General features: G+C 49.9%; 2 protein-coding genes across 7 annotated transcripts in view; one reads left to right on the plus strand and one right to left on the minus strand.

The window, feature by feature from the left end:
• MARVELD3 (MARVEL domain containing 3) overlaps positions 1-12,281 on the minus strand; it is a 68,887-nt gene extending 56,606 nt beyond the window's left edge. For 2 of the 4 annotated variants that reach the window (XM_063945496.1, XM_063945495.1), the window contains exon 1: positions 12,077-12,281. In XM_063945496.1, the coding sequence (XP_063801566.1) occupies positions 12,077-12,266 (190 nt within the window). In that variant the 5' untranslated portion in view covers positions 12,267-12,281. Of the gene's footprint in view, positions 1-11,933; positions 11,995-12,024 lie in introns of those variants that run through there. The other 2 variants (XM_063945497.1, XM_063945498.1) reach the window with 2 other exon arrangements.
• Positions 12,202-19,703, plus strand: part of LOC134969499 (uncharacterized) — a 128,101-nt gene continuing 120,599 nt past the window's right edge. For all 3 annotated transcript variants that reach the window (XM_063945494.1, XM_063945492.1, XM_063945493.1), the window contains exon 1: positions 12,202-12,369. In XM_063945494.1, the coding sequence (XP_063801564.1) occupies positions 12,312-12,369 (58 nt within the window). In that variant the 5' untranslated portion in view covers positions 12,202-12,311. The remainder of the gene's footprint in view (positions 12,370-19,703) is intronic.

The raw sequence follows: 19,703 nt of genomic DNA on the forward strand, positions 1-19,703 counted from the left end.
TACCTTCTTAGGAATTACAAATTTTTTATCAGGGAAAAGCCACGCTTCTTCACACACTTCATTTAGTTCATCTGATGGGGGAAAAACTACGGGTAGTTTTTTCTCCCCAAACATAATACCCTTTTTTGTGGTACCTGGATGTAAATCAGAAATGTTTAACACCTCTTTCATTGCCTCAATCATGCAGTGAATGGCCCTGACAGGCATTAGGTTTGACTCATCGTCGTCGACACTGTTATCAGTATCCGTGTCGACATCCGGGTCTGCAAACTGAGGTAGCGGGCGTTTTAGAGCCCCTGACGACCCCTGAGGCACCTGGACAGGCACGAGCTGAGATCCCGGCTGTCCCACATTTGGCATGTCGTCAAATTTCTTATGTAAAGAATCTATACGTGCACTCATTTCTTTCCATAAGTTCATCCACTCGGGTGTCTGCCCCGCAGGGGGTGACGTCCCTTCAAAATGCATCTGCTCCGCCTCCACCTCATTATCCTCATCAAACATGTCGACACAGCCGTACCGACACACCCCACACACACAGGGAATGCTCAACAGAGGACAGGACCCACAAAAAGCCCTTTGGGGGGACAGAGTGAGAGTATGCCAGCACACACCAGAGCGCTATATATATACAGGGACTAACTGAGTTATGTCCCTAATAGCTGCTTTTCATATAATATATGTATATATACTGCCAAATTTAATGCCCCCCCTCTCTTTTCCCTCTTACTGTTACTGTATATTGCAGGGAAGAGCCAGGGAGCTTCCTTCCAGCCGAGCTGTGAGGGAAAAATGGCGCCAGTGTGCTGAGGAGATAGGCTCCGCCCCTTTTTCGCGGCCTATTCTCCCGCTTTTTATGGAATTCTGGCAGGGGTATTTACCTCATATATAGCCTCTGGGGCTATATATTGAGGTATTTTAGCCAGCCAAGGTGTTATTATTGCTGCCTCAGGGCGCCCCCCCCAGCGCCCTGCACCCTCAGTGACCGGAGTGTGAAGTGTGAGAGGAGCAATGGCGCACAGCTGCAGTGCTGTGCGCTACCTTGGTGAAGACAGAGTCTTCATGCCGCCGATTTTCCGGACCATCTTCTTGCTTCTGGCTCTGTAAGGGGGACGGCGGCGCGGCTCCGGGACCGAACACAAAGGACTGGGCCTGCGGTCGATCCCTCTGGAGCTAATGGTGTCCAGTAGCCTAAGAAGCCCAATCCGGCTGCAAGCAGGCGAGTTCGCTTCTTCTCCCCTTAGTCCCTCGCGGCAGTGAGCCTGTTGCCAGCAGGTCTCACTGAAAATAAAAAACCTAAGTCTATTCTTTCTAAGAGCTCAGGAGAGCCCCTAGTGTGCATCCAACCTCGGCCGGGCACGAATTCTAACTGAGGCTTGGAGGAGGGTCATAGTGGGAGGAGCCAGTGCACACCAGGTAGTCTGAAATCTTTCTAGAGTGCCCAGCCTCCTTCGGAGCCCGCTATTCCTCATGGTCCTTATGGAGTTCCCAGCATCCACTAGGACGTCAGAGAAAATTTCAGTTTAAGAATTTATACGTTGTATGAAAATAAAACAAAACCATGCAACATATCAATTGAATTCCCCCTTAATGATATCGCCCGCAGACCTCCCGTCTAAAGTGACGGGAGATCACTGGGGTAATATTCAATTGATGCCTCCTATCGCACTGATCACGCCCATTAGTGTCAGGTTTGGACGCGTAAAGCAGCTAAACTTGACTAAACTAGTGGGCTCGAAAAGTGCTATTTGGGCGCGAGCTGAAATGTCAGCGCCGGCAAACGATCGCACCCAAACGGAGCTACAACTAATTAGCTCTATTGGACGCCATCTGCTGGCTGCCAGCGCAAACAACATTTGAATTCCCTCCTATGTATGAAACACTATGCCTTTATTACAGATGTGTCCTGCTACTTCCTTGCAGCGTTTGCTCCCACGATGCGTACGTATCACAGGAGAGCTATGCCGCAGGAGGCTGCGATCCTTTTACAGCCACGGCTTTCCCTTAGAAGCGAATGGATCACGGGTGCGTGCATACACTCTCAAGAGCAAATCTCGGGAGGCGGCAGGCACCCTGCACACGCTACGCAGCAAGGCTGTAACATGACACATCTTATATAATAAAAGGCTAGTGCTGCTCCTCACTTCCCAGGGTGGAGGGGGGAGAGTCAAGTGAAGTGTTTTTGCGTGCCGGCGGCCACTAGGTGCTCAAGCAGATGATTCGAGGCTGCGACTCTAGATGCAGCAGCGGATCACACAAGCCGACAGGAGGCGTCTATTTACACAAGACAGGCGTCCACTTACACAAGTGTAGAAGGCTTTTGGTGGCCTACTACACTGTCCTGATGGGCGCCACCAGCCTCCTACACTGTCCCGATGGGCGCCACCAGCCTCCTACACTGTCCCAATGGGCGCCACCAGCCTCCTACACTGTCCCAATGGGCGCCACCAACTTCCTACACTGTCCCGATGGGCGCCACCAGCCTCCTACACTGTCCCGATGGGCGCCACCAGCCTCCTACACTGTCCCGATGGCCGCCACCAGCCTCCTACACTGGCCCGATGGCCGCCACCAGCCTCCTACACTGGCCCGATGGCCGCCACCAGCCTCATACACTGGCCCGATGGCCGCCACCAGCCTCCAACACTGTCCCGATGGCCGCCACCAGCCTCCTTCACTGTCCCGATGGCCGTCACCAGCCTCCTACACTGGCCCGATGGCCGCCACCAGTCTCCTACACTGTCCTGATGGCCGCCACCAGCCTCCTACACTGTCCTGATGGCGGCCACCAGCCTCCAACACTGTCCTTATGGCCGCCACCAGCCTCCTACACTGTCCTGATGGCTGCCACTACTTTCCTACACTGCTCTTATGGCCGCCACCAGCCTCCTACACTGTCCTGATGGCCACCAACAGCCTCCTACACTGTCCTGATGGCCGCCACCAGCCTCCTACACTGTCCTGATGGCCACCACCAGCCTCTCATACATTGTCCTGATGGCCGCCACCAGCCTCCTACACTGTCCTGATGGCTGCCACCAGCCTCCTACACTGTCCTGATGGCCTACACCAGCCTCCTACACTGTCCTGATGGCCGCCACCAGCCTCCTACACTGTCCTAATGGCCGCCACCAGCCTCCTACACTGTCCTAATGGCCGCCACCAGCCTCCTACACTGTCCTGATGGCCACCACCAGCCTCCTACACTGTCCTAATGGCCGCCACCAGCCTCCTACACTGTCCTTATGGCCGCCACCAGCCTCCTACACTGTCCTTATGTCCACCACCAGCCTTTCACACATTGTCCTGATGGCTGCCACCACTTTCCTACACTGCTCTTATGGCCGCCACCAGCCTCCTACACTGTTCTGATGGCCACCATCAGCCTCTAACACATTGCCCTGATGGCCGCCACCAGCCTCCTACACTGTCCTGATGGCTGCCACCAGCCTCCTACACTGTCCTGATGGCTGCCACCAGCCTCCTACACTGTCCTGATGGCCTCCACCAGCCTCCTACACTGTCCTGATGGCCGCCACCAGCCTCCTACACTGTCCTGATGGCTGCCACCAGCCTCCTACACTGTCACTATGGCCGCCACCAGCCTCCTACACTGTCCTGATGGCCTCCACCAGCCTCCTACACTGTCCCAATGGCCGCCACCAGCCTCCTACACTGTCCTGATGGCCTCCACCAGCATCCTACACTGTCCTGATGGCTGTCACCAGCCTCCTACACTGTACTGATGGCTGCCACCAGCATCCTACACTGTCCTGAGGGCCGCCACCAGCCTCCTACACTGTCCTTATGGCTGCCACCAGCCTCCTACACTGTACTGATGGCTGCCACAAGCCTCCTAGACTGAAAAAATAAGATTTTACTTACCGGTAAATCTATTTCTCGTAGTCCGTAGAGGATGCTGGGGACTCCGTAAGGACCATGGGGATAGACTGGCTCCGCAGGAGACATGGGCACTTTAAGAAAGAATTTAGTTCCTGGTGTGCACTGGCTCCTCCCTCTATGCCCCTCCTCCAGACCTCAGTTAGAGAAACTGTGCCCAGAGGAGATGGACAGTACGAGGAAAGGATTTTGTTAATCCAAGGGCAAGATTCATACCAGCCACACCAATCACACCGTATAACTTGTGATAACTACCCAGTTAACAGTATGAAAACAACATATCATCAGTTCAAGTCAGATGCAACTATAACGTAACCCTTATTGAAGCAATAACTATATACAAGTATTGCAGAAGAAGTCCGCACTTGGGACGGGCGCCCAGCATCCTCTACGGACTACGAGAAATAGATTTACCGGTAAGTAAAATCTTATTTTCTCTAACGTCCTAGAGGATGCTGGGGACTCCGTAAGGATCATGGGGATTATACCAAAGCTCCCAAACGGGCGGGAGAGTGCGGATGACTCTGCAGCACCGATTGAGCAAACATGAGGTCCTCCTCGGCCAGGGTATCAAACTTATAGAATTTTGCAAAAGTGTTTGAACCCGACCAAGTAGCAGCTCGACACAGCTGTAGTGCCGAGACCCCCCGGGCAGCCGCCCAAGAAGAGCCCACCTTCCTAGTGGAATGGGCCTTGACCGATTTTGGTAACGGCAATCCAGCCGTAGAATGCGCTTGCTGAATCGTGTTACAAATCCAGCGAGCCATAGTTTGCTTTGAAGCAGGGGCACCAATCTTGTTGGATGCATACAGGACAAACAGCGCTTCAGTTTTCCTGACTCTAGCCGTTCTGGCCACGTAAATTTTCAAAGCCCTGACCACATCAAGTAACTCGGAATCCTCCAAGTCACGAGTAGCCACAGGCACCACAATAGGTTGGTTCGTATGAAAAGATGATACCACTTTCGGCAGAAATTGCGAACGTGTCCGCAATTCTGCTCTATCCATATGGAAGACCAAATAGGGGCTTTTATGTGACAAAGCCGCTAATTCAGACACTCGCCTAGCCGAAGCCAAGGCTAATAACATGACCACCTTCCACGTGAGATATTTCAACTCCACCGTTTTAAGTGGTTCAAACCAGTGTGACTTTAGGAAACTTAACACCACGTTAAGATCCCAAGGTGCCACCGGAGGCACAAAAGGAGGCTGAATATGTAGCACTCCCTTTACAAAAGTCTGAACTTCCGGTAGAGAAGCCAACTCTTTTTGAAAGAAAATGGATAGGGCCGAAATCTGGACCCTAATGGAGCCTAATTTTAGGCCCAAATTCACTCCTGACTGTAGGAAGTGAAGGAAACGGCCCAGCTGGAACTCTTCCGTAGGAGCCTTCCTGGCCTCACACCAAGAAACATATTTTCGCCATATTCGGTGATAAAGTTTAGATGTCACGTCTTTCCTAGCCTTTATCAGCGTAGGAATGACCTCCTCCGGAATGCCTTTCTCTGCTAGGATCCGGCGTTCAACCGCCATGCCGTCAAACGCAGCCGCGGTAAGTCTTGGAACAGACAGGGCCCCTGTTGCAACAGGTCCTGTCTCAGAGAAAGAGGCCACGGATCTTCTGTGAGCATTTCTTGCAGATCTGGATACCAGGTCCTTCGTGGCCAATCTGGAACAATGAGGATTGTTCTCACGCCAATTTTTCTTATAATCCTCAACACCTTGGGTATGAGAGGAAGAGGAGGAAGAGGAGGAAACACATAGACTGACTGGAACACCCACGGTATCACCAGGGCACCAGGGCGTCTACAGCTACTGCCTCTGTAGCTTTTTGTTGAGGCGGGATGCCATCATGTCCACCTGTGGCAGTTCCCACTGACTTGCAATCTGTGTTCGTGATGAAGTCCCCACTCCCCCGGGTGTAGGTCGTGTCTGCTGAGGAAGTCTGCTTCCCAGTTGTCCACTCCCGGAATGAACACTGCTGACAGTGCGCTTACGTGATTCTCCGCCCAGCGAAGAATTCTGGTGGCTTCCGCCATTGCCACTCTGCTCCTTGTGCCGCCTTGGCGGTTTACATGAGCCACTGCGGTGATGTTGTCTGACTGGATCAGAACTGGTTGGTCGCGAAGTAAGGTCTCCGCTTGACGTAGGGCGTTGTATATGGCCCTTAGCTCCAGGATGTTGATGTGAAGACAAGTCTCTTGACTTGACCAAAGACCCTGGAAATTTCTTCCCTGTGTGACTGCTCCCCAACCTCGGAGGCTTGCGTCCGTGGTCACCAGGATCCAATCCTGAATGCCGAATCTGCGGCCCTCGAGAAGGTGAGCACTCTGCAGCCACCACAGAAGTGACACCCTGGCCCTGGGGGACAGGGTGATCATGATCAACCGATGCATCTGTAGATGTGACCCGGACCACTTGTCCAGTAGGTCCCATTGGAAAGTCCTCGCATGGAACCTGCCGAAGGGAATGGCCTCGTATGACGCCACCATGTTTCACAGGACTCGAGTGCAATGATGCACTGACACCTGTTTTGGTTTCAATAGGTTCTTGACCAGAGTCATGAGTTCCTGGGCCTTCTCTATCGGGAGATAAACCCTCTTCTGGTCCGTGTCCAGAATCATGCCCAATAAGGGCAGACGAGTCGTAGGAACCAACTGCGACTTTGGAATATTGAGAATCCAGCCGTGTTGCTGTAACACTTTCAGCGAAAGAGATACGCTGTTCAGCAACTGCTCTCTTGATCTCGCTTTTATGAGGAGATCGTCCAAGTACGGGATAATTGTGACACCTTGCTTCCGCAGGAGCACCATCATTTCCGCCATTACCTTGGTGAAAATTCTCGGGGCCGTTGAGAGACCAAATGGCAACGTCTGAAATTGGTAATGACAATCCTGTTCCGCAAATCTTAGGTACGCCTGATGAGGTTGATAAATGGGGCCATGAAGGTACGCATCCTTTATGTCCAGTGACACCATAACATCCCCCCCTTCCAGGCTCGCGATGACCGCTCTTAGCGATTCCATCTTGAACTTGAACCTTTTCAAGTATAGGTTCAGAGATTTTAAATTCAATATGGGTCTGACCGAACCGTCCGGTTTCGGGACTACAAACATGGTCGAATAATAACCCCTTCCCTGTTGAAGGAGGGGTACCTTGACCACCACCTGCTGAAGATACAATTTTTGTATTGCGTTTAACACTATCTCCCTCTCTTGGGGGGAAGCTGGTAGGGCCGATTTGAAATACCGGTGAGGAGGCATCTCTTCGAATTCCAGCTTGTAACCATGAGACACAATTTCTATTGCCCAGGGATCCACCTGGGAATGAACCCACATGTAGCTGAAATTCCGAAGACGTGCCCCCACTGGGCCCGACTCCGCCAGTGGAGCCCCAGCGTCATGCGGTGGATTTTGCAGAGGCCGGGGAGGACTTCTGTTCCTGGGAACTAGCTGCGTTGTGCAGCTTCTTTCCTCTGCCCCTACCTCTGGCAAGAAAGGACGCACCTCGGACTTTCTTGTTTCTTTGTGAACGAAAGGACTGCATTTGATAATGCAGTGCTCTCTTAGGCTGTGAGGGAACATAAGGCAAAAAATTTGACTTTCCAGCTGTAGCTGTGGAGACCAGGTCCGAGACCTTCCCCGAACAATTCCTCACCCCTGTAAGGTAAAACCTCCATATGCCTTTTTGAGTCGGCATTACCTGTCCATTGCCGAGTCCACAGGACTCTTCTGGCAGAAATCGACATAGCGTTTATTCTAGAACCCAGTAGACTAATGTCTCTTTGTGCCTCTCTCATATATAGGACAGCGTCTATAATATGCCCCAGGGTCAATAATACAGTATCCTTATCTAGGGTATCCAATTCCTCAGATAAGGTATCCATCCATGCCGCTACAGCACTACACACCCAGGCCGACGCAATTGGCGGTGTTAGTAAGGTACCCGAATGTGTATAAATTGACTTCAGGGTAACCTCTTATTTGCGATCAGCAGCATCTTTGAGGGTAGCCGTATCCTGGGACGGCAGGGCTACCTTTTTGGATAAGCGTGTTAAAGCTTTGTCCACCCTAGGGGAGGATTCCCATCGTAGCCTATCCATTGGCGGGAAAGGATACGCCATAAGAATCCGTTTGGAAATCTGCATTCTTTTATCTAGAGATTCCCAAGCTTTTTCACATAACTCATTCAGTTCGTGTAAGGGGGGAAAAGTTACCTCAGGTTTCTTTCCCTTATACATATACACCCTCGTGTCAGGGACAGGGGTTTCCTCTGTGATGTGCAAAACATCCTTTATTGCTATAATCATATATCGAAGGGATTTAGCCAATTTTGGCTGCAACTTTGCATCATCGTAATCGACACTGGAGTCAGAATCCATGTCGGAATCTGTGTCAACAATTTGGGATAGTGGGTGCTTATGAGACCCTGACGGTCCCTGCGACATAGGGTCAGGCATGGGTTGAGATCCTGACTGTCCCAATGCATCAGCCTTGTCAAATCTTTTATGCAAGGAATTAACATTATCATTTAAAACCTTCCACATCTCCATCCAATCAGGTGTCAGCGCCGTCGGCGGAGACACCACATTCATTTGCTCCCGCTCCTCTCCCACATAGCCTTCCTCATCAGACATGTCGACACAAGCGTACCGACACACCACACACACACAGGGAATGTCCTTTCTGAAGACAGTTCCCCCACAAGGCCCTTTGGAGAGACAGAGAGAGAGTATGCCAGCACACACCCCAGCGCTATAATATCCCAGGAATAACACAGTAACTTAATGTTAACCCAGTAGCTGCTGTATGTATAGTTTTTGTGCCTAATTATGTGCCCCCCCCCCCCCCCCCTCTTTTTTCAACCCTCTTCTACCGTGTCTCAGCAGGGGAGAGCCCGGGGAGCTTCCTCTCAGCGGTGCTGTGGAGAAAAAATGGTGCTGGTGAGTGCTGAGGGAGAAGCCCCGCCCCCTCGGCGGCGGGCTTCTGTCCCGCTTAAACAGTAATTTTGTCGGGGGCTCATACATATATACAGGGGTTCACTACGATATGCCGGCGGTCGGGCTCCCGGCGACCAGCATACCGGCGCCGGGAGCCCGACCGCCGGCTTACCGACAGTGTGGCGAGAGCAAATGAGCCCCTTGCGGGCTCGCTGCGCTCGCCACGGGCTTTATTCTCCCTCCAGGGGGGTCGTGGACCCCCACGAGGGAGAAAAAGTGTCGGTATGCCGGCGCCGGTATACTGTGCGCCGGGATCCCGTGCGCCGGGATCCCGTCAGTCGGCATACTGAAGACCACCCATATACAGTGCCCAGCTGTATATATGTGTACTTTTTGCCAACATGAGGTCCCAAATGCTGCCCAGGGAGCCCCCCCCTGCGCCCTGCACCCTTACAGTGACCGGAGTATGCAAGGTGTGTGGAGCAATGGCGCACAGCTGCAGTGCTGTGCGTTACCTCTAGTGAAGATCATGAAGTCTTCTGCTGCCTGTGAAGTCTTCTTTTCTTCTCATACTCACCCGGCTTCTATCTTCCGGTTCTGCGAGGGGGACGGCGGCGCGGCTCCGGGACGGACGGCGAGGGTGAGATCCTGCGTACCAATCCCTCTGGAGCTAATGGTGTCCAGTAGCCTAAGAAGCAGGACCTAGCTTCAGAGAGTAGGGCTGCTTCTCTCCCCTCAGTCCCACGATGCAGGGAGTCTGTTGCCAGCAGAGCTCCCTGAAAATAAAAAACCTAACAAAATACTTTCTATCAGTAAACTCAGGAGAGCTCACTGAAAAGCACCCAGCTCGTCTGGGCACAGTATCAAACTGAGGTCTGGAGGAGGGGCATAGAGGGAGGAGCCAGTGCACACCAGGAACTAAATTCTTTCTTAAAGTGCCCATGTCTCCTGCGGAGCCCGTCTATCCCCATGGTCCTTACGGAGTCCCCAGCATCCTCTAGGACGTTAGAGAAAAATGGTTTGAGGCTAAATAGCTGAATTTAGATGCATTTTAGTATTGGGTGGCCATCACTTTCACGCCTTTCAATGGAGCGACCATCTGAAAGCTGCCATTAAATGGTGAAAACACTGCCATCAAAAGAAAAACACGCTCATGACTTGCTGTCTCTATCTAATTCAGTAGTTCTGAAACTCAGTCCTCAGGACCCCAAACAGTGCATGTTTTCCATATCTCCTCACAGAATCATAAAGGAAATAAGCTCCACCTTTGAAAGAGTCTTATCACAAACAGCAAGGCTGATACTGCCAATTACCGCCCATCATCCTGGAGAAGTGGTGCCTGCTATACACTGATCGTTCATGTCAGCCAATGAAACGACCGTTCTGAATGGACCATGCATGGACATGAATGATAATCGTTCACAGCCTGAAAACAGCTGAAAAATGGTCACAATCATTTATCAAACCTGTCCGATGCTTTCAACCATCGCTCAGTACAGAATTAGTAGTAGCATTACAGTAGTACTAATATGATATCGGTAGAAGTAGTACAGTATTAGTAACCGTATAGTAGTAGTAGCAACAGTACAGTAGAAGCAGAAGTAACAGTATAGAACTACTAGCAGTAATATACTAGTAACGGACATTACAGTAAAAGTGGTAGTAACAGTACAGTACTAGTAGCAGTACAGTAGTAGCAGTAATAGACAGTACAGTACTAGTAACAGATAGTACATAAGTAGTGGTAGTAACAGTGCAGTAGTAGCAATAAGACAGTACAGTAGTAGTGGTAACAGTACAGTACTGGCAGTAGTACAGTTGAAGCAGTAGTTCTTACAGTACAGTTATAGTAGAAGTACAGTACTAGTAACAGACAGAAGCAGTGGTAACAGTATAGTACTGGTAGTAGTATTAGTAGTGGTAACAGTACAGTACTGGCAACAGACAGAAGCGGTAGTAAGTACAGTACTGACAGTGGGTACAGTAGGAGCAGTAGTTATAACAGTACACTTATAGTAGCAGCTGAGTAGAGGTAATAGTACAGTAACAGTACAGTACTGGTAGTAGTACAGTAGTAGTGGTAACAGTTCAGTACTAGTAACAGACAGAAGTGGTAGTAACAGTACAGTACTGGCAGTAGTGGTAACAGTACAGTACTAGTAACAGACAGAAGCAGTAGTAACAGTACAGTACCGGCAGTAGTACAGTAGTAGTGGTAACAGTACAGTACTAGTAACAGACAGAAGTGGTAGTAACAGTACAGTACTGGCAACAGTGGTACAGTACTAGTAACAGACAGAAGCGGTAGTAACAGTACAGTACTGGCAGTAGTACAGTAGTAGTGGTAACAGTACAGTACTGGCAGTAGTACAGTAGTAGTGGTAACAGTACAGTACTAGTAACAGATAGAAGTGGTAGTAACAGTACAGTACTGGCAGTAGTACAGTAGTAGTGGTAACAGACAGAAGCGTTAACATTACAGTACTAGTAACAGATAGAAGTGGTAGTAACAATACAGTACTGGCAGTAGTACAGTAGTAGTGGTAACAGTATAGTAGTGGTAATAGACAGAAGCGTTAGTAACAGTACAGTACTGGCAGTAGTAGTGGTAACAGTACAGAACTAGTAACAGACAGAAGCAGTAGTAACAGTACAGTACTGGTAGTAGTATTAGTAGTGATAACAGTACAGTACTAGTAAGTAACAGTACAGTACTGGTAGTAATTCAGTAGTAGCACTGCAGTAGTTATATCAGTACAGTTATAGTAGCAGCTAAGTAGAGGTGATAGTATAGTATTGGTGGTAGTAACAGTACAGTACTAGTAGTAGTAGAAGCAGTAGTATAGCACCAATAGCAATACAGTAATAGTAGTACACAGCAGTAGATCATATTTTAATGTATATAACACTTTATTTTTATTTTGCTAATGGAACAACAAATAACAATGTATATAGCTGTATAGACCTGCTACAGACAACTGTGAGGCACAGCTAATGGGAGGAATACTTATTATCATGGCTGCTGGTAAGAAACCTGTAATGATCTGTACACAGGCACCAGGAAATGCTCAGCCCATAGCTGCAGAGCCTCTGACCTGCTGCTTCTGGGATACATGATGCTCTGACTTCTGCGCTTTTGTTCCACTTTTACAAACATACTGTAAGCTGCGTTATCTGTCTACTCACAATTCTCTGTTATCGTCTGCGCCGGGAACAAACAATCCGAAACCAAACTCACCTGGGAGCGCGCACCCGACGCCCACGACACACCTGAGAGCGCGCACCCGCCGCTCACGACACACCTGTTGCGGAATGCTGCTGCTAGTGCCCGGAAAGGCAAGGAACAGTGCGCGCTGGCCAGCCGCTGGGAATGTACCGGGGACGCGCAGTGAGCAGGGAGAGGTGAGGTGATTGGCTGGCTGCACCATGCTGGGCTGAGCCTATGAGTGAGGGGGAGATGAGCCCGGGCATGTATGAAGCTGCTTCTGTGGATGGAGATGATGAACGAGGTGCAGAGTTCAAGAGACATAGGTGATTACTAGCGGGAGGGTTATTATTACACCTGGAGGTGCTGCTGGGTATGAAGTGTTAGTAATTGGGGATTTCATCTAACCTTCGTTGATGCCCTGTACAATACAGGTAGTGCAGTATGTGGGTGCCCTGCAGAATGGGGTGAGGGCGGTATGTGGGGTGTCCTGCAGAATGGGATGAGGACAGTATGTGGGGTGTCCTGCAGAATGGGATGAGGACAGTATGTGGGGTGTCCTGCAGAATGGGATGAGGACAGTATGTGGGGTGTCCTGCAGAATGGGATGAGGACAGTATGTGGGGTGTCCTGCAGAATGGGATGAGGACAGTATGTGGGGTTTTCTGCTGAAGTGGATTAGGGCAATATGTGGGTGTCCTGCAGTATGGGGTGAGGACAGTTTGTAGTATAAGGGTGTCCTGCAAAATTGGGTGAGGGCAGTATGTTGGGTTTTCTGCTGAATGGAATGAGGGCAGTATGTGGGTGTCCTGCAGAATGGGGTCAGGGCAGCATGTGGGGTGTCCGGCAGAATGGGGTGTGGGCAGCATATGGGGTGTGGGCAGCATGTGGGGTGTCCGGCAGAATGCGGTGAGGGTAGCATGTGGGGTGTGAGGGCAGCATGTATGGTGTCATGCAGAATGGGGTGAGGGCAACATGTGGGGTGTCCGGCAGAATGGGATGAGGGCAGCATGTGGGGTGTCATGCAGAATGGGATGAGGGCAGTATGTGCGGTGTCCTGCAGAATGGGGTGAGGGCAGCTCGTTGGGTGTCCTGCAATATATGGGGTTTTCTGCTGAATGGGGTGAGATCAGTGTGTGGGTGTCCTGCAAAAGGGGTGAGAGCAGTGTGTGGGTGTCCTGCAGAATGGGGAGAGAGCAGTCTGTTGGTGTCCTGTAGAATGGGGTGAGGTCAGTATATGGATGACCTGCACAATGGGATGAGGGCAGTGTGTGTGGGTGTCCAGCAGAATTGGGTGAAGGCAGTGTGTGGGTATCCTGCAGTATATGAGTGTCGTGCAGAATGGGTGGAGGGCAGTGTGTGGGTGTCCTGCAGAATGGGTGGAGGGCAGCTCGTGGGGTTTTCTGCTGAATGGGGTGAGAGCAGTGTGTGGTTGTCCTGTAGATTGGGGCGAGAGCAGTGTGTGGATGCCCTGCAGAATTGGGTGAGAGCAGTGTGTTGGTGTACTTCAGAATGGGGTGAAGGCAGCTCGTGGGGTGTCCTGCAGAACTGGGTGAGGGCAGTGTGTGTGGGTGTGCTACAGAATGGGGTGACGGCAGTGTATGCGTGGTGTCTCGCAGAATGGGGTGAGGGCAGTGTGTGTGGGTGTCCTGCAGAATGGGGTGACAGCAGTGTATGTGGGGTGTCCCGCAGAATCGGGAGAAAGCAGTGTGTGTGGGTGTCCTGCAGAATGGGGTTCAGGGAAGCACAGGTAAATTACATTACAGTTATCGTATCTCTCCAGCTGTCAAGCAAGGGGGGTACACACGGAGAGATCCGTGCTTAAATTCTAAGCAATCTGAATCTCAAAATGAATGGTTTTTGCAAAGCATACTGGAAAAATGAGACAACGGACCACCCCGCTGGCGATGATGCAGGAGCACGCATCATCGCACGTTGTCCGTCGCTGGGGCATACACACTAGGTGACTTTGAGCTCAAAATAGCTAAAAATGGCCAAAATAAGCCATTTTTAGCTCAAAATCGCCTAGTGTCTATAGGCCTTTAGTCGCATGCAAGTCTGAATGTGGCCACATCCAGGGATTTTTCACATACTGGACATGTGTCGTGTGCTGCGCGTTTCATAGTCATTCGCATCTCATCCTTTTCCCTGTGACAGCTAGATGGGCATTTGTGGGTATCGTGAGCGCGTAGCCAAAGTTATTTGCTGTTCCGAGTTGTGCTTATGCGTTGTGTACACTACATTTGGTCAAGTATCCTGCACCTAGATGTAAGTGATGATAATAGTGACAGCTAATCTCGCGTACATGAGTGGGGTGTTGCGATCAAATGTTGCTTACGCCTCTGAAGTGCCTAGGGTCACATTAGCTGTATGTTCTCGCACTATTCACCTTCCTTTTTCAGCAGGCACCAGGCGTTCCATTCACATTACGTTAGTCCCAGGAACAGGCCACCACGGACCTAGCAGTGTCATGCAGCTGCTGATAGTAAACCAAAGAACCAAAAAACTATTTTGCGCTAAAATACTAAATGGTCCATACACGGCACATAAGCAGCAATCACATTACGGGACAAGTGCTCTCAGGATCGTTTGCACATAACGTGGGACACCATACTTAGTGCCACTGCTTGTATATACAAGAGACTGCACCTTAATACTGAAACGCATACGAGTGTGCAAAAGTTTTCATACCATTTTAAGAAACATATATATTGTGGAACAATAAGCTGTGTGCATACAGCATATGAGTGGTAACCACAATTTGGGACAGCATCTTTAAACACAGTTGTTTCTACAATATCTATGGGGGTAATTCCAAGTTGATCGCAGCAGGAAATTTTTTTAGCAGTTGGGCAAAACCACGTGGACTGCAGGGGGGGCTGATGTAACATGTGCAGAGAGAGTTAGAAACAAAATAACCCACCCAAATCTAACTCTTTCTGCACATGTTATATCTGCCTCCCCTGCAGTGCACATGGTTTTGCCCAATTGCTAACAAGGGCCCTCATTCCGAGTTGTTCGCTCGCAAGCTGCTTTTAGCAGCATTGCACACGCTAAGCCGCCGCCTACTGGGAGTGAATCTTAGCTTATCAAAATTGCGAACGAAAGATTATTAAATATTATATTATAAATATTATCAGCGGCATTTCCTCTGCACTGGGACGCCAGAAGCATAGAGGACGGGAGCTACAATCATTCTTATACAGGCTGTATTAACTGTTGCAATTCAGTTTTATTGATACAAAGAGACCAAAACTAGGTCTATGTGGCAGCATTGAAGTTACATTGTTACAAATCATTTCAACAAAGTGACATATTTAGAACGTCTATCAGTGTGCTTGAGCTTTCTTTTATCAATGGTTTTTATTGTACTATATTGTGTGTGTAAATAAATTTGTTTAAATTTTATCAGCAAGTTCCATATGTGTTTTAAATTGATTTAAGCAGACACCTGTGTATCTATTAATTTTTAATCAATTATCATTAAGCATACATCAAGCGCAGCACTCTTGTGTACCTATTGCATATGAGACCTGTATATTACTGTGTTTTCTGCATGTTATGTTGAAAAAAGAACCAGTTTAACAGAAGTACAATTTTCCTACTTATGTACAAGTTATTATGGAGGTTGTATTCTCATATGACAATGTCTAATGCTTTAACATGTGACTGACTGCTAGTATGTGTGCTGACTTTTCTGTGTAATGTCAGTCCTGTTCTGACCCTCAAATCAGGTGCACTGTGGTCAGATTGATTTCACCTCTATATACTGATTTCTCTGACGTCCTAGTGGATGCTGGGAACTCCGTAAGGACCATGGGGAATAGACAGGCTCCGCAGGAGACTGGGCACTCTAAAAGAAAGATTAGGTACTATCTGGTGTGCACTGGCTCCTCCCTCTATGCCCCTCCTCCAGACCTCAGTTAGATTTCTGTGCCCGGCCGAGCTGGATGCACACTAGGGGCTCTCCTGAGCTCCTAGAAAGAAAGTATATGTTAGGTTTTTTATTTTACAGTGAGACCTGCTGGCAACAGGCTCACTGCAACGAGGGACTAAGGGGAGAAGAAGCGAACCTACCTGCTTGCAGCTAGCTTGGGCTTCTTAGGCTACTGGACACCATTAGCTCCAGAGGGATCGACCGCAGGACCCGTCCTTGGTGTTCGTTCCCGGAGCCGCGCCGCCGTCCCCCTTACAGAGCCAGAAGCATGAAGATGGTCCGGAAAATCGGCGGCAGAAGACTTCAGTCTTCACCAAGGTAGCGCACAGCACTGCAGCTGTGCGCCATTGCTCCTCATACACACTTCACACTCCGGTCACTGAGGGTGCAGGGCGCTGGGGGGGGGGCGCCCTGAGCAGCAATAAAAACACCTTGGCTGGCAAAATAATCACAATATATAGCCCCAGAGGCTATATATGTGATAATTACCCCTGCCAGAATCCATAAAAAAGCGGGAGAAAAGTCTGCGAAAAAGGGGCGGAGCTATCTCCCTCGGCACACTGGCGCCATTTTCTCTTCACAGTGTAGCTGGAAGACAGCTCCCCAGGCTCTCCCCTGTAGTTTTCAGGCTCAAAGGGTTAAAAAGAGAGGGGGGGCACTAAATTTAGGCGCAATATTGTTTATACAAGCAGCTATTGGGGAAAATTCACTCAGTGATAGTGTTTATCCCTACATTATATAGCGCTCTGGTGTGTGCTGGCATACTCTCTCTCTGTCTCCCCAAAGGGCTGTGTGGGGTCCTGTCCTCAGTCAGAGCATTCCCTGTGTGTGTGCGGTGTGTCGGTACGGCTGTGTCGACATGTTGGATGAGGAGGCTTATGTGGAGGCGGAGCAGATGCCGATAAATGGGATGTCGCCCCCTGTGGGGCCGACACCAGAGTGGATGGATAGGTGGAAGGTATTAACCGACAGTGTCAACTCCTTACATAAAAGGCTGGATGACGTAACAGCTGTGGGACAGCCGGCTTCTCAGCCCGCGCCTGCCCAGGCGTCTCAAAGGCCATCAGGGGCTCAAAAAACGCCCGTTACCTCAGATGGCAGACACAGATGTCGACACGGAGTCTGACTCCAGTGTCGACGAGGTTGAGACATATACACAATCCACTAGGAACATCCGTTGCATGATCTCGGCAATAAAAATTGTGTTACACATTTCTGACATTAACCCAAGTACCACATAAAAGGGGTTTTACGTTTGGGGAGAAAAAGCAGCCAGTGTTTTGTTCCCCCATCAGATGAGTGAATGAAGTGTGTGAAGAAGCGTGGGTTCCCCCGATAAGAAACTGGTACAGTAATTTCAAAAAAATTACTGCTGGCGTACCCTTTCCAGCCAGAGGATAGGTCACGTTGGGAGATATCCCCTAGGGTGGATAAGGCGCTCACACGTTTGTCATAAAAGGTGGAACTGCCGTCTTAGGATACGGCCACTTTGAAGGAGCCTGCTGATAAAAAGCAGGAGGCTATCCTGAAGTCTGTATATACACACTCAGGTATTATACTGAGACCTGCAATTGCCTCAGCATGAATAGTGCTGCTGCAGCAGGGTCTGATACCCTGTCAGATAATATTAATACCCTAGACAGGGAGAATATGGTGCTAACATAGAGCATATTAAAGACGTAGTCTTATATATGAGGGATGCACAGAGGGATATTTGCCGGCTGGCGTTCAGAATTAATGCAAGGTCCATTCTGCCAGGAGGGTATTAGAGACCCGGCAGTGGACAGGTGATGTTGACTTTAAAAGGCACATGGAGATTATGCCTTATAAGGGTGAGGAATTGTTTGGGGATGGTCTCTGGGACCTTGTATCCACAGCAACAGCTGGGAAGAAAAATTTCTACCTCAGGTTTCCTCACACCCTAAGAAAGCACTGTATTATCGGGTACAGTCCTTTCGGCTTCAGAAAAGCAAGGGGGCCAAAGGCGCTTCCTTTCTGCACAAGGGAAGAAGGAAAAAGCTGCACAGACAGCCAGTTCCCAGGATCAAAAATCCTCCCCCGCTTCCTCTGAGTCCACAGCATGACGCTGGGGCTCCACAGACAGGAGCGGTGGGGGCGCGTCTCGGGAACTTCAGGGACCAGTGGGCTTGCCCACAGGTGAATCACTGGGTTCTGCAAGTAGTATCACAGGGATACAAGCTGGAGTTCGAGGCGACTCCCCCTCGCCGTTACCTCACATCAGCCTTGCCTGCTGCCCTCGGATATAGGGAGTTAGTACTGGCGGCAATTCACAAGCTGTACTTCCAGCAGGTGAAATCAAGGTACCCCTCCTTCAACAAGGCCAGGGTTACTATTCCAAAAATGTTGTGGTACCGAAACCAGACGGTTCGGTGAGACCCATTCTAAAATTGAAATCCTTGAACACTTATATACGAAGGTTCAAGTTCAAAATGGAATCGCTCAGGGCGATTATTGCAAGCCTGGAGAATTTCAGGGTATCACTGGACATCAAGGATGCTTACCTGCATGTCCCTATTTACCCTCCTCACCAGGAGTACCTCAAAATTGTGGTACAGAATTGTCATTACCAATTCCAGACGTTGCCGTTGGTCTGTCCCCGGCACCGAGGGTATTTACCAAGGTAATGGCCGAAAGAATTATCCAGTACTTGGACAATCTCCTTATAAAGGCGAGGTCCAGGGAGCAGTTGTTTGTCAGAGTAGCACTATCTCGGGAAGTGCTACAACAGCACGGCTGGATTCTGAATATTCCAAAGTCGCAGCTGGTTCCTACGACGCATCTACTATTCCTGGGGATGGTTCTGGACACAGAACAGAAAAAAGTGTTTCTCCCGCAGGAGAAAGCCAAGGAGCTGTCATCTCTAGTCAGAGGCCTCCTGAAACCAAAACAGGTGTCGGTGCATCACTGCACGCGAGTCCTGAAAAAAAAATGGTAGCTTCCTACGAAGCAGTTCCATTCGGCAGGTTCCATGCAAGAACTTTTCAGTGGGACCTCTTGGACGGGATCGCATCTTCAGATGCATCGGCTGATAACCCTGTCTCCAAGGACCAGGGTGTCTCTGCTGTGGTGGCTGCAGAGTGCTCATCTTCTAGAGGGCCGCAGATTCGGCATACAGGACTGGGTCCTGGTGATCACGGATGCCAGCCTTCGAGGCTGGGGGGCAGTCACACAGGGGAAAAAAAAAAAAAAATTCCAAGGACATTGGTCAAGTCAGGAGTCGTCCCTACACATAAATATTCTGGAACTGAGGGCCATTTACAATGCCCTAAGTCAGGCAAGACCTCTGCTTCAAAACCAGCCGGTACTGATCCAATCAGACAACATCACGGCAGTCGCCCATGTAAACCGACAGGGCGGCACAAGAAGCAGGATGGCGTGGCAGAAGCCACAAGGATTCTCCGATGGGCGGAAAATCACGTCTTAGCACTGTCAGCAGTGTTCATTCCGGGAGTGGACAACTGGGAAGCAGACTTCCTCAGCAGACACGACCTACACCCGGGAGAGTGGGGACTTCATCCAGAAGTCTTCAAACTGTTGGTAAACCATTGGGAAAGGCCACAGGTGGACATGATGGCGTTCCGCCTCAACAAAAAGCTAAAGAGATATTGCGCCAGGTCAAGGGACCCTCAGGCGATAGCTGTGGACGCTCTAGTGACACCGTGGGTGTACCAGTCGGTTTATGTGTTCCCTCCTCTGCCTCTC

This window comes from Pseudophryne corroboree, chromosome 11, assembly GCF_028390025.1.
Source record: "Pseudophryne corroboree isolate aPseCor3 chromosome 11, aPseCor3.hap2, whole genome shotgun sequence".
Lineage (NCBI taxonomy): Eukaryota > Metazoa > Chordata > Amphibia > Anura > Myobatrachidae > Pseudophryne > Pseudophryne corroboree.